The sequence below is a fragment of the Raphanus sativus genome, chromosome 6, assembly GCF_000801105.2.
Source record: "Raphanus sativus cultivar WK10039 chromosome 6, ASM80110v3, whole genome shotgun sequence".
Classification (NCBI taxonomy): Eukaryota; Viridiplantae; Streptophyta; class Magnoliopsida; order Brassicales; family Brassicaceae; genus Raphanus; species Raphanus sativus.
In genome coordinates, this window is record NC_079516.1 from 26,674,983 (window position 1) to 26,702,643 (window position 27,661).

At 38.4% G+C, this 27,661-nt stretch overlaps 2 protein-coding genes and 1 non-coding gene across 3 annotated transcripts; 1 reads left to right on the forward strand and 2 right to left on the reverse strand.

Annotated features, from left to right (window-relative positions):
• Positions 1–2,711: 2,711 nt before the first annotated feature.
• On the reverse strand, positions 2,712–5,550 carry LOC108808234 (uncharacterized). Its single transcript, XM_056987140.1, has 6 exons — positions 5,519–5,550; positions 4,461–5,442; positions 4,178–4,417; positions 3,801–3,947; positions 3,199–3,704; positions 2,712–3,000 (listed from the first exon to the last, which is right to left on the reverse strand). The coding sequence occupies exons 1-6, from the start codon at positions 5,548–5,550 to the stop codon at positions 2,712–2,714; spliced, it is 2,196 nt and encodes a 731-aa protein (XP_056843120.1).
• A 7,147-nt stretch (positions 5,551–12,697) lies between these two features.
• On the forward strand, positions 12,698–15,128 carry LOC108806296 (uncharacterized). The gene is made up of 4 exons (XM_018578370.2): positions 12,698–12,970; positions 13,433–13,558; positions 13,821–14,113; positions 14,211–15,128. Exons 2-4 carry the CDS (start codon positions 13,435–13,437, stop codon positions 14,928–14,930), a joined length of 1,137 nt encoding a protein of 378 aa, XP_018433872.1. The 5' UTR covers positions 12,698–12,970; positions 13,433–13,434; the 3' UTR covers positions 14,931–15,128.
• A 10,721-nt stretch (positions 15,129–25,849) lies between these two features.
• On the reverse strand, positions 25,850–25,956 carry LOC130497224 (small nucleolar RNA R71). Its single transcript, XR_008936234.1, has one exon. It is a non-coding gene; the product is annotated as a small nucleolar RNA R71 (small nucleolar RNA).
• Positions 25,957–27,661: the final 1,705 nt, after the last annotated feature.

The window sequence follows — 27,661 nt, forward strand, 5'->3', positions numbered from 1 at the left end:
ATCTTCCTCTTGCAGTAGCTGAGTTTTTCCCTATTTCAGCTTCCTGTATTCCAAAAAAACAAAATTTCAGATTCAGTACACTCAGTCTCCGAAAATTAAAGATATGTTTGATTATAGCTCACCTGTTTCTTAATTCTAGCAAGCTCAGATTGCAACTCACAGACTTTGCTCTCCAAATGATATTGCTTCTCTGCTATTTCTGCCATAAACTGTTTCTTCATTTGAAAACAAGCTAATTTCGTCTTCCCTATGTTTCTACCCATTGCCCTCAAATGACCAGGATGATCAGGTCCTAACAGAACTGTAAGCGGATCCACAGATGGATTTGTTGAATTGCTATGACTAGCAGTATCAACCAGCTCAGCTGCCTTTTCTGGCAAAATAAAAACATGTTAATATGCTGCTAAAGAAGAAATACAATTTGAAGCAAAAAATTGAACAACTGACAAACTTCTCAGCTGATACGGTATTGACTGGTGTACCATCCTTTTTTGTGTGCGACCTGACCCACACCTTTAGCCTATTAACTTTAGAAGGATCTTCACACTCTTTTTTCTGATGCAAACAACAAAAACTATTAATATGAAAAAAGTTTAGTGATCAAGTACATAGTTAAGGGAAAGCATAGCACCATATCTTCAGCCAGCCTAACCATTCCTCTACGGCTACAAGTGTGGGGTATTTGTTTGCTCCTCCTCTCCTTGTATGAATCACTGACAACCTAGAAGACATATATATAGTGATTATTATGCTTTCAATTCAGAAACTGAAATACATTTCGTATCTTTACCTTAAAGGCTGAGCTAGTTTTGCACTTCACAAATTTACGCCATTCTACAGGATTAACATTCTTTGGTCTCAGATTCATCCTTTGTTGGTTAATAGCTTTACTCTTTATCTGCGTGACTAGTCTCGATTTGAGGCTCTCCATAAGCATCTCATCTGCCTCAGCACAACACTTTTTTGGTAATCTTCATCAAGCTCGAATCTTGCCTACAGTCACATACATAGAAACCAATATTATATAATTGAATCAACTCAGAATTGTGATGTACATAATATTACCTGAATAGATTTCCATAGAACTGTTTTTACTTCTTCACTGACTTTCCTCCAATCTTCAACTGTGACAGGTGCATGTTCCCGCACTAAAGGACCTAAGTATGAAGACAATTTCACTGATCCATGACCAACAGGTTCTCCCATATCATTAAAATCAACTCTTTCCCGAACATTTGGATCTTTTGAGATGTGCTTCATCTTTGTTGGTCCTCTATGCTTTTGCTTCTTAAGTTGAGATGGATCATTATCTTCATTCAGTTCCAACTCACCTTCTACTTCTTCTTGCGCGTCTACCTTTTCAGGCTCTTCCTGATCAGACCTTGCAGTTTCATCTCCTTTTTCAGGCTCTTCCTCATCAGACCTTGCAGTTTCATCTCCTTTTTCAGACTCTTCCTGATCAGACCTTGCAGTTTCATCTCCTTTTTCAGGCTCTTTCTCATCAGGTTGTTCGGACTATGGTGTAGGTGCATTCTCTTCAGGGAGTGGTTGGTCATACATTGTACACACAAATTCCACTTCGTCATCTTGCTTCTTACTTGGCTTCCTTGTTGCTTTCTTTGTTACTTTTTTGTGACCTTCTTTGTGACCTTGTTCATATCTTTAGTCGTATCTCTCTTAGGGCGGCCCATATTAATTCACCTGAAACAAATAACACTTTCATTAGTACACATACTGAACAAAAAACATAGAAAGCCAAACACACAGCAGAGAACACACAATGGACACACAAAAAATTCATCCTAAAGGCAAACACACAGCAGCGAACACATAATGGACAAAAAACATAATGGGATGAAGTCAATCACACATATATGCCTTCACAATCAGCTCGGGCATTATGGCTTCATCTATTTCAACTTCCATATCAACAGCTGAAGGCAAAGGTCCAATATCTGCAGTAACTTCTTCTTCTTGGTCGCTGTATCTTCTTAATGGACCCCTTAGAACAACATACCAACTTGAGGTATCATCTTCTCTACAATAAAAGACTTGTTTCGCCTGAGAAGCTAAGATGTATGGATCCCTACTGAATGAAACTTGAGATTGATTCAAGTTAACAAGTGTGTACCCATCTTCTTCCCTGACTCCATTACCTCTTACTGCCCATTGGCACCGAAAAAGAGGGACATAAAACACATTGTAGTCGAGTAAGATTATTTCTGTTACTCTTCCATAGTATGTCACCAGATCCGCAACCTGTGATGTATCTTTCGCACTAGCTCTACACATCTCAGTTGCCTCATAAAAAACCCCACTATTCTGGCTTTGCCTATGAACGGAGTGTGTGTGAAACCGCTGTCCATTCACAATGTATCCTGTATAGGACCTTGCACAACTTTGTGGTCCATATGCTAGCCATTTTAGTGTTTCGTCATGTCTCTATGAAGTAATAGGTATCTGACATTGAGGTTTGAAGATAGTTAGGCACTTTCATAGAAACTTAACACATAGGAAAAATTAGATGCTTGCCTGTTCTTTTAACCAAGATACAAAATTTGTGGTATGTGTACTCCACAGAAACATTGCATCACGTCTACATCTGGCATTGGTATCTTGAAGATATTGCAGGTGCATGCTAAGAAAAAGAAAACTCTGTATCAGTACTATTTATGATTTCATAGATGACAAGTGAAAAAGTATCAGTCCACTTACACAACATAGGGGTCAACCACAAACGTATTCTGAATGACAGCGAGGTGGGCAATTATCTTCTCTGTTTCAGACAGATTAACTGAAGTGGCTGCCGATATTGGTCGTCCCTCTAGGATTAACTGGCTCTCATAATCAGTATTCCTATCTATTTTTTCCTCTACACTTGTTGTCTTCTTAAGAAACTCACTACAAAACCGCATGCACTCTTCTGCTAGGTATGACTCAGCAATACATCCTTCTGGCCTCGCGGTGTTTCTAACATATTCTTTCAGTACTTTCATGTACCTACAGACATTAAAAAAAACTTTTTGTAATGCACTTTCAGGAACAAGACACTTAGATATGATATTGACTAGAAGTTACCTCTCGAATGGATACATCCACCGGAAGTGGACTGGACCACAAAGTCTTGCTTCCCTTCATAGATGAACTGTCAGATGAACCATTATGTCAAAGAAACTTGGAGGAAAGAATCTCTCAAACATGCAGAGAGTTTCTACAATTTCAGTTTCCATTACTGAAATCTGCTCAACATCAATTACACGCTGACATAGGCGGTTGAAGAATGCACACATGCGTAGTATTGCTAATCTATGGCCTTTTGGTAATAAACCTCTGATGGCAACCGGGAGTAATTGCTGCATCAGAACATGATAGTCGTGTGTTTTGAGTCCTGATACCTTGCAATCTTCTAATGAAACGCCCCTTGATATATTTGAGCAATATCCATCAGGTCCTTTGAAATCAAAAAGACGCTTACAGAAGACTTTCTTTTCAGACTTTGACAACGACCAAGGTGCTGCTGGCAGGTACGTTCTTTTTCCTTTGATGCTGGGGTGAAGATCCTTCCTAATTCCAAGATGTTCCAGATCTTTACGAGTATTGAGTCCATCTTTTGATTTCCCGCAGTGCAGTAATGTGGAAACAATGCTATTTCCAACATTTCGCTCTATATGCATAACGTCCAAGTTATGCCTTACGGGCAGGTCCTATTAAAATCATAAACAAACAAAAAAAGTTAGAGAAAGCTTTTTTTTTATATATATTGAAAAGGCTGAATGTAAACTGTTAAATATAACACATACCTCCCAATATGGCAGTTCAAAAAATATTGATATTTTCTTCCATCTAGATAACTCCTCAACATCAACTTCATCTTCTTCATCTGCCTCTGATTCACTGGAAACATCTTCCACAGTTTTTTCTTCATCAACAATGGCGGTCCTTTTTCTCTTCATCCCAGATTTTTTTCCATTCCCAAAATTATTGACATAGTTTTCAGATTATTGGATATGTCATGATCCGACAGTATCCTAGACTTTCTTCCATGTTCAACTTTTCTATCAAACCAAGTCTTCTTTATCCGATACCTATGCGTTGGTGGGAGACCTTTTCTATGGGACATGTAAACATGTTTCCTACAGAACTTCATCCACATACTATATGTGTCCTTCCCGCATACAGGGCAGCCCATTTTTTCCTTCACTTTGCAACCAGCTAGATTTCCATAGACTGAGAAATCATTAATCGTCCACAGAAGCATTGCCTTGAGAGTAAAAACAGATTTACTCACCACATCATATGTCGACTCTCCTAGGCTCCACAACTTGTTTAGATCCTCTATTAGAGGCTTTAAGTAGACATCAATGCTGTTACCAGGCTGCTGTGGACCAGGAATGAGCAAGGTGAGCATGATATTCTCCTTCTTCATACACAAATTTGGAGGCAGGTTATAGTTTACTAACAACACGACAACAACTATACTTACTGTTCTGCATGCTGAAAGGATTAAATCCATCAGTAGATAATTCCAGTCGAATATTCCTCTCCTCAGCAGCAAATAAAGGATATTTGTCATCCATTTGTTTCCATGTCACTGAATCTACATGGTGTCTGAGTTTTCCATCGGTGCTACGGTTACTAGCATGCCACCTTAAGTTTTTCGCCATTTCCTCAGACCTAAACATCCTCTGCAGCCTCGGAATAATTGGAAAGTACCTTAATACTTTCTGCGCGACCCCTTTCTTCACCTCACCAGTCTGCTTGTTTATCTTCCACCTTGAAGCCTTGCATTTGGGACAATTATCAAGCTTCTTCAACTTTCTTCTGAAGAGACAGCAATAGTTGACACATGCATGAATTTTTTCATAACCAATACCAAACGTCTTCAAGAATTTCTTCACATCGTACATTGATGAGTGAAGCACGTTCTCCTCAGGTAACATCTTCGGCAATGTCTCAAGTATATCATTGAAGCTCTTATCAGACCAGCCATTCTGAGTCTTCAATCTAAACAATGACACGATGGCAGAGAGCTTGCTATGGTTTGCACAGTTTGGATATAATGGTGTTTCGGCGTCTACTATCTTTGCCAAGAACTCATCTTCTTTCCTGTCTTCTACCTCTTCCATCTCGCAGAAACCAGAACAGCCATACTTAGTGTCAGCAGCTCTGTATAACCCAACAATCTCGTCGTTTAACTGATTTCCTTTCATCCCTACTTCAGCCTCCACTGAGCTCAACTCTCCGTGATGATACCAGTCCTTACGCCGCTTGTAATCTTCATCCATTCCACGCCTCACAAGATGATCAACTACATCAATGCCTGAATGACGATCAACGTTGCGACAGTCTTTACAAGGGCAAATGATCAACTGACTATCTCCTCTAACGGCAGAAACAGCTCTGACAAAGTCCCATGCACCCTTTTCATAAGCAGGATCAAGTCTGCAGTTAAAAAAATCATTAAACTCTCCAATCTCAAAAGACACTTTACATATATATATATATGGAAATTTCATACCTGGACAAATTAACCCACGCCTTCTCCAGCATTGTATGATCTAACCTTTCTTAAAACCGTTACACACACAAGAAGAGTCACAGATAACACAAATCCGAAATACTATTCAAACCAGCATAAAAAATTATATTAGTCAAACATAAATCAGAAAGTACACGAAACAAACATATATCAGACACAAGCAGACTACACAAATAGTTGACAAAAAAGCAGACCACACAAATCAAACATATATAGCTCAATCTACACCAAACTAATATAACAACTAGTTACAACAACAAAAGGAACAAAGGAAATAACCTTTCTTGTGGTACGGAGAGAAGTGGTGCTTGATTGCTATTAACTCGACCCCCGGAAAAGAGAAGCTGGAAATCTGTTAAGAACTTGAATCTATTAACAACTTGAAACTAAAACAAAGCTTAATATCGAAATACAACTACTATAAAGCTTAAAACATATAAAACACAAAGCAACTAGTTGAAACTGAAACTGAAACAAAGCTTTAACTGACGTAATAACAAGAGAATAACCTGTCTATTGGTAAGGAGAGAACGCGTCCCAGAAAAGAGAAGCTGAAAATCTGTTAAGAACAGAAACAAACCGTCAATCAAACAAAGATTTCAACAAAACCATAAATCTGAAACAAAGCTTCAAACGAACCCTAGATCTTAATCAAAGCTTCAAACAGACCGCAAACTGAAATAAAGCTTCAAACAAACCCTAATCCCTAAGAGTAATGTTGGGGTCAAAAACGGTTATCTCGAAATCAACGGCTAAGTCTATTTGTCATACGAAAGTATAAGGAAGAAACGGGAAGTGATCTAAGTTTGGATAGGCCGAACGACAAGGAATCCGCCTTGAAACTTCAAAGAGCCCGTTCTCTCAAACCGTGAGGACCCAGAGAACGATCAAGATATCAAATCGAAGCCCTCGTCGAGACGCACGTGCTGGTCCTGGCCGCCGGCGGCTAGCCCCCGTGCTGGTCCTGGCCGCCGGGCGGCTAAGCCCCCGTGCTGGTCCTTGCCGCCGGGAAACTTCAAAGAGCCCGTTCTCTCAAACCGTGAGGACCCAGAAAACGATCAACATATCAAATCGAAGCCCTCGTCGAGACGCACGTGCTGGTCGTAGCCGCCGGCGGCTAGCGCCCGTGCTGGCCGTGGCCGCCGGGCGGCTAGCCCCGTGCTGGCCGTGGCCGGCGGCGGCTAGCGCCCGTGCTGGTCGTGGCCGCCGGGCGGCTAGCCCCGTGCTGGCCGTGGCCGCCGGCGGCTAGCGCCCGTGCTGGCCGTGGCCGCCGGGCGGCTAGCCCCGTGCTGGCCGTGGCCGCCGGCGGCTAGCGCCCGTGCTGGCCGTGGCCGCCGGGCGGCTAGCCCCGTGCTGGCCGTGGCCGCCGGCGGCTAGCGCCCGTGCTGACCATGACCGCCGGGCGGCTAGCCCCGTGCTGGCTCGGGTCTTCGGATAACGATCTTCGGTACACGAATCCCAGTCCCCGGCAGTTTGAAGTTTGTACTTTGAGTTTTTCTCAAGTCCTCGCAGGACGAATCATCGAGATTCCGTGTACGAAACTCCAGTCCTTACTCCAATCAAAGACCGTCGGAAACACTTCGGAAACTCGTAAGGTATCAACCGAAAGGAAGATCTTAAATTCTTCGTACGAAACAGCGATGGTTATCTTAAGACACCACTCGTCTCAACTCTACGAATGAATGAAGAACTTCCGGAGAGATCGTAGAAAACCACGGAAGTCCTGGAAACGGCCCGAAAGGGACTAAACACGATCGGACAGTCCGTTTACGATTATCTGAGATAGATACGACGATTTACGTTTATCTTTGCATAGCGAGATAAATGCTAAATTTCCGGAAGGATAAATGTCAAGTTTCCCGAAGATAAATGTCAAGTTTCCCGATGAAAGCCGACGAAAATGGAAAGAAGCCCGCCTTGCGGCCCAGGAGGAGAATAGACCGTCATAAGAAGGAGTATATAAAGGAGCTTTGGGAGAGGAAGAAAGGCAGAGCGAAAATCATTAAGAGAGAGCAAAAATCCTAGAGGGAAAGCAGATCCGAGATTTTAGACTGAGGGAACTTAGAACTTAGGTGGTTAGACTAGCAAGGCATGACCTAAGACGTCTGGCCGCCTCTCGTTCTGCCTTCATCTTGTCCACAGACTTCTGTTCCTTCGGAAGAATCTAACAATTCTTTAACTCAGAGTTCCGCACATAGAAACCCTAGGCGTTATTCTCGACACGCCCGTTTCTATGACAAACGCTCGTACTAGACGAACTCCGCCAGGCAGTTCGATCTCTTGTTCAAATCTTTCTAACTGAACTACGTCCGACTTGATCCTCGAAAGGGGTACGTAGACAGCCTTTCTCAAGGTCCAGTCCCAACTCTTAACAAAACCCTTGTTGTACTTAGAGTTCCGCACATAGAAACCCTAGGCATTATTCTCGACATGCCCGTTTCTATGACTAACGCTCGTACTAGACGAACTCCGCCAGGCAGTTTGATCTCTTGTTCAAACAACTCCAACTGAACTACGTCCGACTTGATCCCCGAAAGGGGTACGTAGGCAGCCTTCCTTAAGGTCCAGTCTCAAATCTTAATAAAACCTTTCCGCATTTATTTGATCACTTGTCGTTGGTTGTCGCAGAGAATCCGGACCTTCAGGGAAAGTTAGGTTTACTTAGCTTTCCTCCGATTAACTTAACTAAAATCGACAGTGCGAATTTCGGTTCCCACAAGTAAAACCCGAATCTAACCAGAAATCGTGATGAGACGAGGGAGATAGAGGAATTGGAGATCGAGGGAGATCGAGGAATTGGAGATGAAGGAAGATCGAGGAATTGGAGATGGAGAGAGATGGAGGAATCGAAACAGAGATGAGACAAGGGAGTTGAGATGATGGGAAAATCGAGTGGAGATGCTTGAGATTAAGGGAAAATCGAGTGGAGATGCTCGAGTTGAGATGCTCGAGAGAGAGAGAGAGAGAGTGTGTTTTTTTTTTGGTCTCCTTTCTGTCGGTTTTTTTTAACACTACTTATACTGAATGTGGTTTGTTAAGAGGGAAAGGAGTAATGACATTGGCGCTTATGTTATTTTCATCCAAGTATTCGCGGCATAAGTGATTTTCGATTACCGCTCACTAACTTTTGCCAAATAGCTGTTTTTAACTGCTATTAATAAAAACCAAAAACACAAATTTGGGTCTCCATAGCACTTTAGTAAACACTGCTATCGTATTGTGCTATCAATGAACGATTTTTTTGTAGTGAGCAGCAGTGTGATTAAAGAACTTGAGTGGTTTCATGTTTCCTTGAGGTGCAGCCCATAGAAGGATGTGCATACACAGGTGGTCTGAGACACAACCAGATTCGAAGGTAGCATATGACTGTGAAAAGCATTCAACCAGTAATTATTCACCATAACCCCTCTTGCTTATTGAATTATCCTCTTGGCAATTTGTCCATGTAGGCCCTACCTGAGCTAAATCCACCATATCACACATGAAGACCACATTTTGAAAACCACATATAGTATTACGATCAAATCTTGTCTCCGAGTGCTCCTCCTCAATTAAAGCTACATTAAAATCGCCATGGATGACCCACAGGTTATTACTTCCAGCCACTGACCCCAAAATCAACTCCATCTCTCTCCATATATCCCTTCTCTCATTAGCAAAATTGGAAGCATAAATAACAAAGAAACATGTCACCAGTGGCCTTATATCTCACCCATACCATAATTATTTTCGCACTAGACCGAACCTTACAGACTTCTATATCCTCAGACCAACAAAACCAGATCCTTCCAAGCCGATGATATTAATAGTTGTGTAAACAATGCCAACCTGGAAATGTTGATCAAAAATTTCTGAAACTTTCCTTCATGGACCATAGTTTCCAATAGACAACCAAAAGATAACTCTGCAGCCTTAACCAATACCTAACTGCTTTTTGTTTGTGTGGCTTATTGAACCCTCTCATGTTCCAAGCAAATATAGAAGACATCAGTGCTTCCGAGAGAAAGCTTTTCTATTATTTGTTGGACATTTCTGTTGCTGAATAACTGCCTTAACCAAATGTTGAGAATTTTCTATGAACTTCGACACTCTTCCATTATATCTTTGCGAAACTCTCTGCCTCTGAATTATAGAAGGAGGTTTACCCGAGTTAACTTCATGGGGTTCCTGAGCTGCTGCGCTACATTCCAAGAAACTGAGTCTTCTTGGCCATCATCATCATCAATCTCCCCTCTTCCCTAATTTCTAGCAGCATATGAAATCCATTAGGGGAAATGCAGTCTCTCTACTCACAGGGAGCCTCCATCTTCTTATCAGTATCTGTTAACAAAGACTCCTGAACTGACAAACCATCTCCGCTCCGAAAGTAATTTCCTCCCCTTCAATGAAACCTACAAGGTTATCCTTTTTTGGCAAGGATTCTAATTTCTCTATCAACTTGGATACAATCTCATTGCTGGATTTCACAGTGCCTTCTTTCGCTAGAAAATCCTCCAATTCTACGTTATCATTCTCCAACTCAATTTCCTTTGCTCTTTTGCATCATATATTGCCCTCACAACCAATTGCTTTTGAACATCCATCACCTTCTTACTTTGACACTCCTTACCTAAATGCCCCTATTTCAAACAGGTGGAACACTGAGGAGGAAACCAAGGGTAGCTGACCAAAACCATGCCAGACGATCCATCACGACCCTTAAGACTGATCTTGCTGGGTAATGGTTTCGCCAGGTCAACTTCAACAAGAAGCCTAGCCACGTCCATGAAGAGACATCTCTCAGTGTTGGGTGAAGCTTGGTAAACTTAATCAAGGCACAAGCAAGGAAGCTCAATCCCTTTTTGAATAGAGGTAACCAAGGACATTCGATAAATCTACCCACAACGGCATGGCTGAGATATCAGGAGAAGTATTAGCGGTTTCAGGATTCCATTCGCCGATCATCAAGGGACTTCCAAAATATGCCAAAAATTCTTCTTCAGAATCCTATCACACACTTCCGCATCTTCAATCCGAAAGAGAACAGTTGTCTTCCCAATAAACTGCACATCAATCCTACTCTTTTTCTCCTGCACTGCCCAGATTCTGTTCAGTGTAACATGAATCGAGCCAATGTATGGCGCATCATTCATGAAGTAGCCAATAAAAAAATACTTCCACGGGGATTAACATCCTCCAAAGTCTCATCTGGAACCACTATCTCTGCGACCCCATCATTCACCTGAAAGACAGCCTCATCCCCCACAGATAAAATCCATCCTTTACCACATCAGAGTAAGAGATCTTTGAAATAACTTTCGCCAGACTTCCATCAGAAATATCTCCCTCTACAATCGATACAGAGACGCCAACTCCATCACCACTCGGCATCTTCTTCACCACTAGAGAATCCCCATGAGAAGACTCATCTTCAGCCTTCGGAGATTTTCCCTCGCCATGTCGCCAACTCCATCATCTTTCGGGACCATCTCCATCGCCATGGACTAACGAGAAGAATTTCAGCCTTCGCGGAGTCGCCATGCCATCACCATTATCGTTCTTAGTCATTATTTTCCTTCATATTCATATAGTTTTATGAATATTTATATCTTCTAATAAAAAATAAAACCACTGATCAAAAAATTTCGAAGCGAAAGTTTAACAGTTTTATTAATTTATGATTTTTTAAAAAATTCAAAATATAATATATGCAGAAAAAGATAAAACTTATTATATAGTTATTGTGATTGTTTAGTTTATTTTAGTAATATAAGATTAAATAAATATGATAGAGGATGTATGAATTATTATCAAATTTTTATTATTAAAATTATTATTTTTCATATATATTTTGATCAAATTAGGTCATTTCATGTTTTTATTTAAGGAAAATGATTTTTTCTTAGGATGGGAAAATATATTTTATATATTAATAGTCAGTTTTATTATTAGTTTAATGAAAAATAAATTTTATGTTTGAATGAACCAAATTATTTTTTTAAAGACTGTGGAAATCATTCGCATATTTTGATAGTTAAAAGGTTATAATATTTCTCCAATAATATATAAGGATATTATACTAACAACTAGGTATTTTGCCCGCATTTGCGGGCTTAATAATTTTCTAAATTACTAAATAAATATATTATCAATTCGAGAACCATTAAAATAAATTATTTTCATGCTTTTTATATATTTAATAATTAGTTAAATATTAATTTATATAAAATAAAGTTTTCTTATTTTAATAAGATATTTATTACATAATTTTTTGAAAATATTCATATATACATAAAACTATACATATGTATATTATATTTTTTAAAATATTTTGATGTAAAATATTTTGGATCACATAATATATAATTTTTTAGATAATGATGAGAATCAAATTAATGAAATTCATTTTTAATTTGTGAGCAATTTTATATTAACAAATCTAATCTAATTATTTATTAAGGGTAATGAAGATTTTAAATGCTTTAAATTTTACCGTGAGAAAAGGAAAATCGTTTTGAAAATAGTAATATAAACTACTTGTTTTTCAGTTATTTAAAATTAATATTTTTTGGATCACATAATATATAACTTTTTAGATAATAATGAGAATCAAATTAATGAAATTCATTTTTTAGATTTTGGATAAATCTTACTATTATTAATTTTAATCAGTTACTAATCAAATAAATTTTTTATTTTTTATTATTTACTGCTTTCTTACTTCTACTTTGTTTCACAACACAACATACATATAGGAATTATATTTATATTTTAAAATATTTTTAGATTTTGGATAAATCTTACTATTACTAAATTTAATCAATTATATAATCAAATAAAGTAATTTTCGTTTTTATTTTTACCTTAATTATATATTTTATTAAATTAAGGGTAATATCGATATTAACCACTCTAACTTTTAACGTGAGAGCTCCGTCGCGAAAAATTACTTCGCAAATAATAGTATAGATTCATTTTAAAATTATTTGAAAATATAACAAACTAGCAAAATTATTTTTAAAATAATAGTATTGATTATGGAAATTTTTTTATCATGCAAGGATCAAAATATTAGAAGCTACTAGGCTTAGAGGGTCACACGTGAGCGTGACCAATAAAGTATGAAATCTGGTTAATTAGTAGGTATGAACTGAAAGAGGCTTTCTTTGTTTCCCTTTTCTTCCTCTTTGCTTCGTAGTTGTCAACTTCTGGAAGCCCTTCTCATTGATCGCAACGTGTATCTTCATTCTCCTGCCCAATTTAATGAATAGTCAATCCTCTTCGAATCTTCAACGATCCTCTTCGTATATTTAATAGGTTTCGGTCAAATGAAAACATCACCTCTTCCTATATAGTTGTAAACTCTACATCCTTAAACAAAAAAAATTCTATTTCGCTTCCTTCTCCTCTGCTTCAAGACCTTTCTTCACCACCATCATTCCCATTTTACAGGTTATCTTTCTCTCAAGAAAGTTTGAGGCTTTTATTTTCAAAGAGATTGTTGTGGTAGGGCCTGGTTTTGCTGGACTTCTGTCTAAAGCAGTTACTGTTGTGGGGACGTCTGATACAATAGTTTCAAAGTTTCTTTAATGTGTGTATTGGTGGGAAAGTCTCTTTTTCATTTCTACAACTTGTTTGCTCCTCCTACTTTTTTGTTTTTGAAGAGATAAATCATGAATGGTTGGTTTAGACAGGGGGATCCAATGGAGTCGTTGTATGGTTTTCAACCATTTTAATATTGAATTTTCGGTCTAAAGTCTTGACCTTTATACATACCCTGAAGTGATTCTGTTCAAACTAACCCACAAACAAAAAAACTAATCTTTATGTGTTTGGTCTTTGAGTTTGGTTCCTGTCTGCAACTTTTTCTTGTTTTTTTTTTGGAATCTGATTTAGTCTACACATTGATTTAAGATATGGATACCAACCGGAAAGCTCACCCGGATTGCAAATATGCTAAAAACCCCTTCCATGAATGTGCTTCTGATTGTATAGAGAAGATTGCTCAAGGCAATGGAAAGAAGAATTCAAAGAAGCAAGGTGCCTTTTTCTTATAACTTTCTCTGTTCTTGGGGATATAATCTGCAGTATGATTGGTCTGTTAATCTGTGTATGTGTTTTGGTAGTGGATCTAACTTCTACATCATGTTTCCTTTGATTGAATATGATTATATTTGTCGGTATCAAGAACTTGTTCTAGCCTTTTTGAAATGAAATATACTCTGTTTTTGTTCTGTTTTATGGACAAATTTGATCAAGGCTCTATCCTTTCTTGTTCTTATTCTTGAATGTTTTATTACAGCCTCAAAGGTTCTTAGCCTCCCAGGGAGTTTCGGTAAGAAAAAGTCAGAATCACATCCACCTTCACCTCCTAACCCAAGGCCCTATCAGAACGGTACCGCCAATTCTCCAAGAGTTCATCAACCAAGACCTTCATCAGTAGCTGTGAAGAAGACAACGGTTCCAGAAAGTAACAGATCTTTCCCCCCTTCATCGTCCGATGAGATCTCTGTTAACCTCAATGGTCAGCATGATTTTTACAACCATAAGCCAGAGAAGCCCTTGAAGACGGTTCCACTATCCCCAAACAACATGGTATTATTTTTTTACTTTTGTTATTTAATAGGACAAATCTTACAAGTAGAGAGTGTCATTTTGACATGTTCTGTATTATTTTAATGTTGTTATTCAGGCTTATCATACCAAAACCGTATCACCAAAGCCTCGAGTGTTTGAACACAACGGCAAGAATGAAGCAGCCAGTGAGATTAGTGAATTCAATGTTGTAAGCCCTCCAAGGTCTTACGTCAATGATGATGATGATGATGATGATGATGAGGAAGGTGTAGAGCTCGACCTTCAGTCTGTTATGTCAGACACATGTGTTTCGGTTGGAAAATACCGTGTGAGCTCTGGTGTCTCCACAATCCTACAGTCAATTATCGACAAACACGGAGACGTAGCTGAAAACTGCAGGCTAGAATCAGCATCGATGAGGTCCAGATACCTAGAATGCATGTGCTCATTGATGCAAGAACTTGGATCAACTCCGGTCGCGCAGTTGACAGAACTAAAAGTCAAAGAGATGCTTGCGGTTGTTAAGGACTTGGAGTCTGTGAACATCGATGTTGGTTGGCTACGTTCTGTTCTTGAGGAGTTTGCTCGGTTTCAAGAGAACGCAGAGTCAGAGAAAGAGAGACAAGGAGAAACAGTGAGGTCTAAGAAACAAGAACTGGAGATTCATGAAGCAGACTTGGCCAAGATAGAGGAGGAAGCAAGGAAAGCGAGGTTGAGGGTGGAGGAGATGAAGGCGGAGCTGGCTGAGCTTGAGACAGAGCGGTTGAGGATGGAAGAGATGGGATTTAAGGTTGAGAAATTTAAAGGGAGGTCGTTTCTTGATGAGCTTCTTTGATGTTAAATTAAACTCACTACTCCAAAAGTATAATGTATAAGTTTGATATTTGTTCTTTAACAGTGATTAAAGGTGAACGATATTACAGTTTCTAATGAGTTGATTACTATTTACAGAGGGTATTATTTTCTTGTTTAATTCTTTTGTATCTGTGACAATAAATTACTTGGTTCTTATTATAATATAAGTTTCTTATTATTTTGTATCTTCATATTTATTGTGTAATAGATTGCTAATATTTACAGGTTGAAATGAAAAAGTTATAGGATCTGATTGGTAATAGCTGTACTTTCAAAATTATTGCCGTAGAAAAAAATTTATAGATTTTTTTGCTGTAGCTTTAAATCTTACTGCTGTAGAATTTTATGGAAAGCACTAAACAATTGTTTTGAATATTTGACTCTGTAGAACACTTCTACAGCTGTAGTTTATTTCAAGAGTTGTGATTTTAAAAAATAAATTAAAATTTGATTGCTCTGATTTTAGTGCTTTAGAAATAAATCAAAATTCTTTAAACTGAGTTTTGGATTGGAGTCTCATTGACCACAGTTCTTGATTCAGCTTTGGGTTTGTAAATTTTCAGTTAATTATTTGACAAGGGAATAAAAATATTTTTTACCATTTAGCATCTATACATTCCATATTGCAACCTTTTGCCAATTAAAACTTTAAACATTTTCCATTCTTATTTTCAGCTTTTCATAAATGAACTAGGCACGAGATTTTGACCCAAACCGAATTGGCTGAACCGAACAATGGAAATCAAAGTGAGCATACTGATCCCGAGTAGTCAAGTGTTGTTTTTGATTTATCCGATAATGATATGAGCGGATATATTTTCTATATTCAGAGATGGTTAGTGAAACTGCTAATGAGGAAGCAAATAGTGACTTACAAAATTATTTAATGGAAAAGCATGTTCCCTGGCAATGGTTTACGATTGAATTAGAGCATATACGACCATGACATCAAATTTGTTATTCAAATTACATCGAATTTGATGTTTTAGTGTCAATTTTTTTTTGTCATTTCCAACAATCACACCAAATATTACACCAAAAATAATATTATATATTATTTGATATTTTTATGTTTTAATAATTTATATATTTTTATTATTTGAAATTAATAAATAATTATTTTATCACATTGTGATATTATGTTTATTAAATTTTCTTAATTATATGTTTATAAAATTTATTTACATTTATAGTTTTGGTTTAACAATATTATACATGTGTTTATTTTATATAAAATATTATATTAAAATTAAAAAACATTAATTATGAAAAGCATATAACAAAACAATATATTTATTTTAATAATATTTGTGTTAGTTAGTAATACATATTTAACTATATTATAAAAATAAAATAAATAAAATTTATTTTAAAGTATGGGAGATTTAATAGTATTAAATATACTTAAATTAAATTTATATCAATATTCTAAAATAAAATGATAATAATAATTTAGTGAGTTCTTATTTCAAAATAAAATAAAATATTAAAGTTCTATTATATTTTATTTTTATAACATAAAAATGATAATAATAACTTAGTGATTTATTATTTGAAAATAAAATAAAAAATATTTTAATTATGCAAATAATTTTAAAATATAAATAATACAGTATATTTATGTTTAGTTATAAATTTGAACTGATTTAATAATAATAATAATTGAAACAAATTTGAACTGATTAACAATAATAATTGAATTATACTATTCAATGAAACATAATAAAATATGTATATAAAATATTTGGTGTGATAAATAGTGTTACACCAAATTTAATGTAACATTATTCATTCTACACCAAATTTGGTGGGATGATGTCATTTTTGATATCCTATTGGAGATGAAATTACACCAAATTTGGTATTTTGGTGTCCTATTAGGAGTTTAACTCAATATATCCCATCATCTCTTCAAAAATTCTGTCTTATGATTTTATCCCAGTAATAAAAAGTAATTTCTTTTTTTATTTTCTTTTAAATACAAAGCATGGTTAAAAACATCAGTGCCCTCAATGAAATCGTCTTGCTACTATGACCCAAACCTATTCTATCCGATCCACCCAAATCCAACCTATTCAACCCCATATTTTAAGCCTAATTTCTTTTTTTTTTTGTCAACTTTTAAGCCTAACTAGATTTTGATTTAAGGGCGGGTATATTCTTTTATTTTAAATTTAATTTTTTTATATTTGTTTTTTTTATTATATTTGTATTTTTGTAATCATATTTGTGTATAAATTTAGATCAAATATATTGTAATTTAAAAATTGATCCGATATACGTACGGTTAAGGCTGAGTTGCAGGTCGAACTAGCCCTACTAACCCGCCAACCCGCGTATTTTCAACTTTATTTTGGTTAAAAATATGACCTGCACAACCTGCAAACAAATAATATTGTATATGCATCCGCTCTACTTAATTTTGTGGTTATCCGTGGGTTATATATATTTTAAAAATCATTATTTAATTTAGTTACAATAAAAGTTTATTTATAATAAAAAATTTATACATGACTTAAATTTTAAATTATTATTATTAAATTCTTGTATTTTAAAAAATTATTTACTTTTTTAATTTTTTTTTAAAATAATTTGCGGGTCGACGGGTAGCCGCGATCCGCGATTCAACAAAACTTCGATTTTCTTAATGATTTATGTGGTTAACCTATGTTTCTTTGTTCTTAGTGACAAATCGTGATATTTTCAAGGTGAAATCAACAATTTCGAACTTGACAAACCCAGAAAATTTCTTCACTGATTATATACCCGAGTTAGATAGAATCTCTACAGATCTAGGAAACATTACCGCCGAGTAATCACTCCAGTTAGAAAATTAAAAGGGATCCCGATTTTTATGGACTTGAGGTTACAAAAATTACAGTTAGATGCAGTTAAGAAATATAAAGTTGATTATTCTGTGTATGTATCGTTTGAAAAAATAAGTTGGATACAACATTTAATCAATTGGACATGTTGAAGAATTAATAGAATAGATTTCTAAACAACGTGTTTTACATTTTACTTTCATTTTCTTAAGTATCTACTTTTTCTCTCGCGTGCGAAGGCGAAACCCGAAGTTCTCTTTATTTTTTTACTCTTCCATCGAAATCGAACCAACGTCAACATTCTTCATCTTCCTCCTAATTTTCCTTCTTTTTATCACCATCTTCGAATGCATCTTTACTTCACCGTGTAAGTGCAAAGACGACACAAACAATAGTAATGCAGAAGGTAAATCAAGAGAGACAAAATACACAAGCACACCCAATAGCTTTATTAGAAATCGCCTTGTACAACTCAATTACAAGTTCTGCTTAATCAGCCTCGCTAGCCTGTTAACACCCTAACAGCTGCTACTGAACAATTCCTAAGCTACCCGCTTATGTCTCTCCACCGTCAAGTACTTCAGCCCCTGCTTCAGCACGACCCAGAACACTTCCAAGCGCTTCTCTCTCTCTATAAGATCAGCCTCTGTGTCTCTGTCTCTCTACAGACGACCACATAGCTATCTTATACTAACTCCACGTTCCCGAAACCCTAGTCTCCAAGGAACCACAATATGGACATCTTCCATATCAATAAGTGCAACTTTCCTTTTCTTGGAATGCACTTATTCCTCTTCCTTTAACTCATAAACTTGCTCCCCAAGTTTATTCCTCTTTGCCTTTTCTTCAAGATACTCCCTTGCTCTCCAAGTCTACACGACTTTAGCTCAGCATCTCGACTCCACATGGTCTTCACCACTCACTACGACGTCTGCTTCAGCAACTACGTCAGCGACTACTTCAGGGCAGACATCTTTACATCAACAATCTCCCCCTTTTAGCTTTGTGTGCCGATCAAGCACAACCTTCTTCTGGTTCAACAACCATGTTCCCCACCTGGAAACTTCCACGCTTAATGTGCTCTTCTCCCCCACGAGATGTGCACCACACCATGCTTTTCTCCCCCATAAGACAAGCATCATCTACTTCAGGACGTCCATCACTATGCTCTTCTCCCCCATGAGATATGCACTCCTTGGACCAGAACGTCACCATTCTCCCCCTGCTTGATTGCATACTAAGCTAAAACAGATGCTTAGATGTCAAGCCTTACAGACAAACCCGTCTGCTACTCCATGCGTAACCATGATACAACCTCTGCTGCAGCGGAATAGATTACACTTACTGCATCACGATCTGACGCACCTGTCGAGTTACCTCTCGACTCACTTCTGTTGAGGACCAGGCTTCCTTCATGCGTCGTCTCCTTGACCATGAGCCTCTTCTCAACCACCCCGAGTGCCCTCTGCACTCGTTGCTATAGCCTTGGAGTGATTTCGCTATCACCCTCCTGAAGATCCTCTCGCATCACTTCCTGACGCACTTCGATCTCCTTCCCCTTTGTGCTACGGACAACTCCGTGTCCTAGCTCCAGACTTGATGCTTCTTGATCTTCCTCAAGATCACTCCTACCAGAGCTGCATCCCTCTTCTGATATCTTCTCCTTGATCTCATCAAGTAAGCCACTCTTGGCTACAGACACCTCTTCAACCCTCTTGGGTTTAGTGACCGTCTTGTTCACCCTCTTGGTCATGTTTCTGCTCTTCTCACGAGCAAAACACTCCACCTTCTTGTGTCCAACCTTCCCACAGAACCAGCAGCACATCCGATGTTGCTTCTTCTTTGGCCTGACACAGTTACTGATGCACCGATCAGTCTCCTTCCTCGTACCAGCTGCACACCCATGCTTCAGAACCCCCTGTCTGACCTTCATGTTGTTGCACTGATGTACCACTTTCGGCTTGTTACTCACAGCCCCGCGCTGTAGAACTTCCTGCCGTACTCCTTGTCGCACGTCCCGACGTACTTCCTGACAAGCTTCTTTGGCTCCACTTTTTGATGTGCTCCCATGCACGAAATGTGACAGCCCCTTCTGTTGTACTTCTCCAGTAGCAACTTTCTTCACCTTGCTAACCTTCTGCTCAAGAGACTCATATTTCTCATTCACAGCCGCAAGTTCTTTACGAAGTTCTTCAAGCAGCTCGTTCTGCTTCAGAACCATATCCTCCAATCTCAGATTCTGATCCTCGACCCTCAACCACTTGTTAAGCAGCACGTGATACTCCTCATCATCTGTGCTGAGATCTGAACCAGAGGATTCACTAGATCCCTCCTTGCGTGCACCAAATGCAACAAGATTCACCTTTCCATCTTCTTCAGACTCTGACTCATCAGACGACTGCAATGGACTACCTTTATCCTTCCTTGAGTTTGGACATTCACGCCGTGTGTGTCCAACACCTCTACACTCAGAGCACTTGAGCTCTCTTCGTTGTACCAACAGACAGTTAGCCCTTATATGACCAACTCCTTCACACTCATAGCATCTGAGATTTCCTCTCCTTATGCCATTCCCACGATCACCTCCCTGGCGACCATATTGTTTCATCTCCTCAGGGTGATTCATCCTCTTTCCAAGATTCCTGACTATCCACCCCAAGGCATCTTCAACCTTTCGAAGTCTATCAACTTCTTTGTCAGCTACAAGGGCTATACTCCCTGGCGTACCTCCTGATGCAGACACTGAGCCACTGCCTGTCTCCATCTCTTCCGCCTTCAGCATACCCACAACCTTGTCAAACTTGAGCTCATCCGTGTTTGCAGTCATATTTAGGACCGCCTTCTGAGCTCCAAACCTTGCTGGAAGACAGCGTAACAACTTCTTCACCAGCTTCTTCTCCTTGTACTTCTTTCCAAGTACACATGCTTCATGCGCCATAGCACTGAGTTTGGCACTGAAGCTCGCCACCGTATCCGCATCTGACCACTTCAGATTCTCAAACTGCGACCCAAGATGATCCAGACGTGTCCTCTTGACACTATCATCTCCTTCAAACGAATTCAGCAGGATCTCCCACGCCTCTTTAGCTGAAGTACTCCCCTGAATCAGCTGGAACTGCTCTACTTCAACAGCTCCGAAAATCGTCGAAAGCGCCTTTGCATTAAACTTTGATGCATTGCGCTCTGCCTCTGACCAATCCTCCTTTGGCTTAGGCTTCTTCCCATCTGCTGTGACTATGGTAGGCTCCTCCCAACCTGTCTCCACAGCTGTCCACGCATCTTCATTGATTCCTCGAATCAACTGCTTCATGCGAGCCTTCCAATGACCATACTGGTCCGCTTTCAACACGATTGCCTTCTGCACAGAAATAACCGTGTCCATCTTCACCTTGATCTACTCGAAACTAAGTCGTTAACTCTATCGAGCCCCGCTCTAATACCAATTGTAAGTGCAAAGACGACACAAACAATAGTAATGCAGAAGGTAAATCAAGAGAGACAAAATACACAAGCACACCCAATAGCTTTATTAGAAATCGCCTTGTACAACTCAATTACAAGTTCTGCTTAATCAGCCTCGCTAGCCTGTTAACACCCTAACAGCTGCTACTGAACAATTCCTAAGCTACCCGCTTATGTCTCTCCACCGTCAAGTACTTCAGCCCCTGCTTCAGCACGACCCAGAACACTTCCAAGCGCTTCTCTCTCTCTATAAGATCAGCCTCTGTGTTTCTGTCTCTCTACAGACGACCACATAGCTATCTTATACTAACTCCACGTTCCCGAAACCCTAGTCTCCAAGGAACCACAATATGGACATCTTCCATATCAATAAGTGCAACTTTCTTTTTCTTGGAATGCACTTATTCCTCTTCCTTTAACTCATAAACTTGCTCCCCAAGTTTATTCCTCTTTGCCTTTTCTTCAAGATACTCCCTTGCTCTCCAAGTCTACACGACTCCAGCTCAGCATCTCGACTCCACATGGTCTTCACCACTCACTACGACGTCTGCTTCAACAACTACGTCAGCGACTACTTCAGGGCGGACATCTTTACATCAACACACCGTCATGCTTATCCTTCTCTTTCATCATCTCTGAACCCATCACTGCTCCTCCGCCGTCCTTCTCCTTCGAACTCATCTTTGCTCTGCTGTCCTCCTTTTCTCTGTCATTCAGCCGTTCATCCCTATCTTGTTCATCCGCCCGCCGTCTTGCTCCACTCTGCTCCTTTGCAAGAAGGAAGAAGACAAAAGAGATTTAAGCAAAAGAAATAAGAGGAAACTCACTATCACATGCTTAGATCCAGTTGGGCCATAGAGGATGAAGAAGAAGACGATGGGTCGGAGATGATGTGCTTGAAGTTCGCCGGAGAATCGCCGGACGAGAAGCTTGAATTTTTTAAATTAGATTTAATTGGTTTATTAGTTATGTTTAGGTTTGTTAATCAGTAACTAGTTCAAATCAACATAAATTTGTAAACCAGAATTTTGTATAATAATTTTATTTATAAACCAATTTCCATAATAAACCAATTCTACTTTTATAAGTTAACTTTTGGTTTGACATTATATTTTTTAAATTTATTTTAATTATGAGTTTATTTTATATTTTAAATTTGATTTAATTTGATTTTCGTTTTTAATACCTATATTATTAAAAATCACTATTTATCTACTTACAAAATAGTCTAGATATATGATCATTACATTTATTTAACTTTCTATCATATCTCCTATTTAATTATCTATACTATTATTTATGAAGTGATTTTGCTTACTTGTCATGTTCTCCATGATTTTAGCTAATTTTGCTTATTTATCATATTTTTATTAAGTTTAAGCTAAATTATCATTGATGTATTATTTGTTTTGAGCTGAGTCACTAAATCATTAATTTAAATTAATAGCCTTGATGAATATTATATATAAATAAAAACGAATTTTATTATTATATTAAATTTATATGTTATATTAGATTTTCTTATTTGTCATATTTTTATTAGGTTTTAGACTTTTAGATAGGTTATTAATTTATTATTAGTTTCTAACTATTCACTAATTTATTTTAATGATATAAAGTTTATATGTTATATGCTATATTAAATAATTGATTACAAAATAATATTTTAGAATTATCAAAAAAAAAGTTCTTCTATATATATTCTTTTTGTGCCTATCTGAAAACAATATTTTTTTTATAAAAGTTAAAAAAATTAAGATACAAAACAATTTATTATTAAATATTAGTCAACCAAAAAATATAAATATATTTTCTAAACTATCTCTAAGATATGAGTGTTTTAAAAAACCTTAACACAATAATAAGTATAAATTTTGATTAAAATTATTTGACATATATAAACATTTTGATGTTTGATTTAACTATTTAAAAACATAAATAATAATTTATTATGCTGGTTTTAGATTAATAAGATATAAACTAATAAGTATTTATAAGAAATTTATGCCCGCATGTGCGGGCAAAACACCTAGTTATTAAATATATATCATATCTAACCTATTATTTTAATATTCTAAAGATATTCTTACGTATTTTTTTCTAAAATTGAACTTTAATAATATCTTTAATATATTTTTATTTAAAATATAAATATAAATTTACATGTAATATTTATTTTAAATAGTAAAATTCTTTTTTTTATGACCCTGGTATCCGGAGCCTCGAGAGGATCCGACTAGCGCGTAATGACCGTCCGGGTAATCTGAGCCACTAAGGGCCCGCCGGAGCCCGACGAAGGCATCCAGGAAGACTGGTGATCATCCTATGTAAATTCCACCAGTGGCCACATGTTAGAAGGCTTCTCCGTATTGGTCCCGAATGTCCCTCAAGAAAATCACCTCCCAGCGACGCTCGAACCCATGACTTCCTAGGTTGAGTTTTAACCACTGGACCACTAACACGTGTTAAATAGTAAAATTCATAATTGATATTTCTATAACTTTAAATGAATTTTTTTTATAAAGATGTATTAAATTTGGACCAGTTTTGAGGATAATCTAAGTATGTTTTGTTGCACTAATCTTGTGAGTACTTGCATTTCTGGATGTGTGTGGATTAGTGGTCTTCATCTCAAGTATTTTCGAGATGCACAAATTAAAAAATCAGAATATTGAAGATATGTAATCAGAGAAGAGGTGAAGTAGTTCATAAAGTACGACATGAACTACATCACAAAGAAATCATGAAACGTGGAGTTGTGATATATGGTGTTTTATACATCATTGTATATATGTTTTCTAATTGGTTTTCAAGTCTTTATCGAGTCTTTCTAGTCCTTTTTGAGTCATTACAGGTCTGGAGTTGCACTGGATGGAAGATGGACCTGCTGGAACAAAAGAAGCAGAAAACAGTGCAGTTTGGTGATTTTCACGCAGAACAGTCTGATGACTGCATCGATCAAACGGAACAAGCAGACGGAGTGATCCCGCGGTTGTTCCCGACGAATAAGGAAAATACAACATCTCGGGATTTGCCCTAATTATCCTCTTTTTCTCTCTGGCCGCCTGTGGCTTTTGATATAACTTCTTTTTCTATTTTTCTACATCATTCTACGCTATTTTTCATAGAGAAACAGACCCTAAGACTCCGTTGTTGAGATTTGCTACTTTGTAAAGGGAGAAGGATCTCTACACTCTTGAGAAGAATCCTGAACCCTATCTCATTTATTTTATTGATTCAGCATGTTTTCTTCATCTGTTATATCTTTGATCTCTTGTGTCATGGCTGAGTAGTCGGCTAGCTTGTCTAGAGTTCTAGGGTGTTGATTTCGTGAGTTAAACATAGATAAGTGAACCCAATGATTGTCTTCATTCATAAATGTTCTTATTGCTTGCATTAAAGTGGCCGCTTAGTGTTAGATCATAGGTTTAACCTGTTCATTAACCGTGTAATAGGTTGCTAGATCTGTTTTGAATGAGCATTGTATCCCTAATCAGCGAAAGTAGATATTAGGGTGTTTTGTGAACCTATCGGACTTGATCTATATTGCTTGCGATCGCTTCTCGCCTCAACGACAGTTAGACGGTGAGATCGATCAGCATAGGGAGCAGTTCCACGACGGTGGGCTGTTCTACTTGAGTGATCCGAGTTCTAGACTGTTCTTATTAGCACTTGAATAATTGTTCAGCTCACAAGTATTAGCACCCGATGAAGTAACCCTAGGCTAGCTTTTCTTTAAATTGAATTTACATTTATTTTATTTGCTGCTTGTCATATTACCCTCAATCAAAACCCCCATATTGTTTTAGCTTGATATTGATCCCATAAAAATAAAGTGTAATAGTTGGTCTCTGTGGATTCGATCCTAAAGTGCTACATCGACATACCATTCGATTGTGGTAGTGTGCACATTAGGTTAATTGGTGTGCGTGAACACGAATATCAATTTGGCGCCGTTGCCGGGGACCATCTTTTTACCTTTATTTTTCGGTTATTTAGTTAGTCTAAGACCTCTAACTTGCTCTTTTCTCTTTGTTGCAGGAGATCGCAAGGTTTAGAAAAACAGAACATACAACAATCATGGCCAACCAACACCACCATGGGTGATCACGGCCAACAGGATGATCTCGCTGCAGCAATGCAACTGATGCAACAGCAGATGCTTCAGATGCAGCAGACCATCCAAGCTCAACAGGATGCTGCTCAACAGGCTGCTCTCGCGCGGCAGGAACAAGCAGCGCAGACTGTTCCAATCAGGGAGAGAAACCTTCCGCGGAACATTCCTACTACGCGCTCTGCCATTGTTCCTCCACTCTGCACCAGGCAGGACTTCGAGATCAAGCCTGCTCTGATTGATCTGGTGCAGAGAAAAGTGTTCTCTGGTCTCTCTGCAGAAAATCCAATGGAGCATATTGAGAATTTCGAAAAAGTCTGCAGTTTTACTCGTGCAAATGGTGTGCCACCAGACTACATCAAGTGCATGCTATTCCCATTCTCTCTTGATGGAAAATCTGCACGGTGGTTGAACTCCCTCCCTACCGGCTCTCTCACTTCATGGGAACAGGTCCGATCAGCGTTCCTCAACCATTTCTACTCTAAGGCGAGAACAGCTGCATTGAGGAACAAGATCACTTCATTCAGACAGCTCCATGATGAGCCTTTTTGTGACGCATGGGAGCGCTTCAATGACTACCAGAGAGAATGTCCTCACCATGGATTTGATGATGATTACCTCCTGGGCATTTTCTATGATGGGGTGGACTGGAAATACCAAGGTGCTCTAAACTCTTCGAGAAATGGAGACTTCATGACTCAGACCACTGATGGAGCGCTCTAGCTGATTGAGAACATGACAGCTAGCTCAGCCAATGAGAATCAGGAGAGCGATCGCTCCAAGGAAGTCAACAGTGTACACACCCAGAAAATTGATGAGCTGACAGCTAAGATCGATCAGCTACTGCAGAACAACCAAGCACAAGGATCTGGGTATCAGAACACCACCCCGCAGAGCAATCATCAAGTTGTTCCAGCCGCGAGTGCTCCAACTGCAGGGAACAGTCCGCCAGATGAACTGAAAAATCTGAACATTATGATGCAGCAGATGCTCCAGAGCCAGCAGCTTCAGGTCAAGGCACTGAATCAGGTTACCGCAGACATCAACACCAGGATGGACAACATGTTCACTGAGCTGAATTCAAAATATGATACTGTGAGCAACCACATAAAGAGGATTGATGTTCATCTTGCTCAAACTACTGAAACTGTTAAAAGGCAGCAAGAGATCATTCGTGGAAAGAGTGTGATGAATCCTAGGGTTGAGCACTGTAATGCAACCGAGCAGAGCCGTGAGAAATCTGAGGAAAAACAAGCGGAACAACTGCTCGCTGAGACTGTTCTGGGCGCAGAACAGAGAATAGAACAGTCTGTTAGCTCTAGAGTGACTGCTCCCGCGACTGCTCCCTCGACTATTCCCGCTCCCGACGAATCTACTGATATTCCACCAGTGCGAGTCTATGTTCCTAAGGTTCCCTATCCGATTCCACCTAGACACCTGAAGGTGTTGCCTAAGGTTGATGACCCTGGAAAATTTGCTTTTCCATGTTCCATTGCTGGAGTAGAATTTGAGGAAGCTCTTTGTGACTCTGGATCTTGTGTGAATCTTGTCTCAAAGGCGATTGTAGACAAGTTGGGCATTGCTGATGTTGAGCCTTCTCAGGTGACTCTGACTTTTGCAAACTCTTCCAGAGCAATTCCTTATGGCACTATTCGCAACCTTCCTGTCCAAGTTGGGGACTGTGTTCTCCATACTGAATTTCAGGTTGTTGAGATGAACAAGGATCATGAGATGCCTTTGATCTTAGGAAGGACATTTATGGCTACAGTGGGAGCAATCGTTGATATGCCTAATAAGAGAGTCTCCTTCTCCCACATCAACAAGAATGTCTTCTATCAGGCTGTTCCCACCCGATTTCAGAAACTACACGCCTCTTGCATCTCAGTGTTCAGTGGAGAAAAGCTGAAGGTTGTTCCAAGGAAGAAGCTTGGTAAAAACAGTGAGTTCAAGGAAGTTCTGAATGGAGATCCTCACAATGATACCAAGAAACTCAGTGGGAATGCAAGGGTGAAAGAGAAAGTCCAGAAGAAAAGGGTCAAAGGAGATCCTACTATGACTTTGACACCTCACTGGTGTGATGAGAAATCCATTGAATATGAGGTAAAGTGTAAGGGTACCTCTAAACCTTTCTCCAAGGTCAGAGTTATTCTCACAGATGAGCTGAAAGAGAAAGGAGAAGCTGCTGTAAAGGGTTGTTGAGCAGAGTTTTGAAGCTGAACATGTCTGATTGTGGAACTTGTTTTGGAACAAGCCCTCATGCTCAACCCGACTGATCCATGTCACCAAGTCAAGCTAGTGACTTTAACCAAG

What these genes read in the sequence shown, in the direction of transcription:
- LOC108806296 (XM_018578370.2), top strand. Translation starts at nt 13,435, where the DNA reads ATGGATACCAACCGGAAAGCTCACCCGGATTGCAAATATGCTAAAAAC. An exon ending in GAAGAATTCAAAGAAGCAAG is followed by an intron (nt 13,559 to 13,820) that starts GTGCCTTTTTCT and finishes GTTTTATTACAG; the next exon opens with CCTCAAAGGTTCTTAGCCTC. An exon ending in CACTATCCCCAAACAACATG is followed by an intron (nt 14,114 to 14,210) that starts GTATTATTTTTT and finishes GTTGTTATTCAG; the next exon opens with GCTTATCATACCAAAACCGT.
- LOC108808234 (XM_056987140.1), bottom strand. Translation starts at nt 5,550, where the DNA reads ATGCTGGAGAAGGCGTGGGTTAATTTGTCCAG. An exon ending in GCGTGGGTTAATTTGTCCAG is followed by an intron (nt 5,443 to 5,518) that starts GTATGAAATTTC and finishes TTTTAACTGCAG; the next exon opens with ACTTGATCCTGCTTATGAAA. An exon ending in ATTGTAGAAACTCTCTGCAT is followed by an intron (nt 3,001 to 3,198) that starts GTTTGAGAGATT and finishes TAATGTCTGTAG; the next exon opens with GTACATGAAAGTACTGAAAG.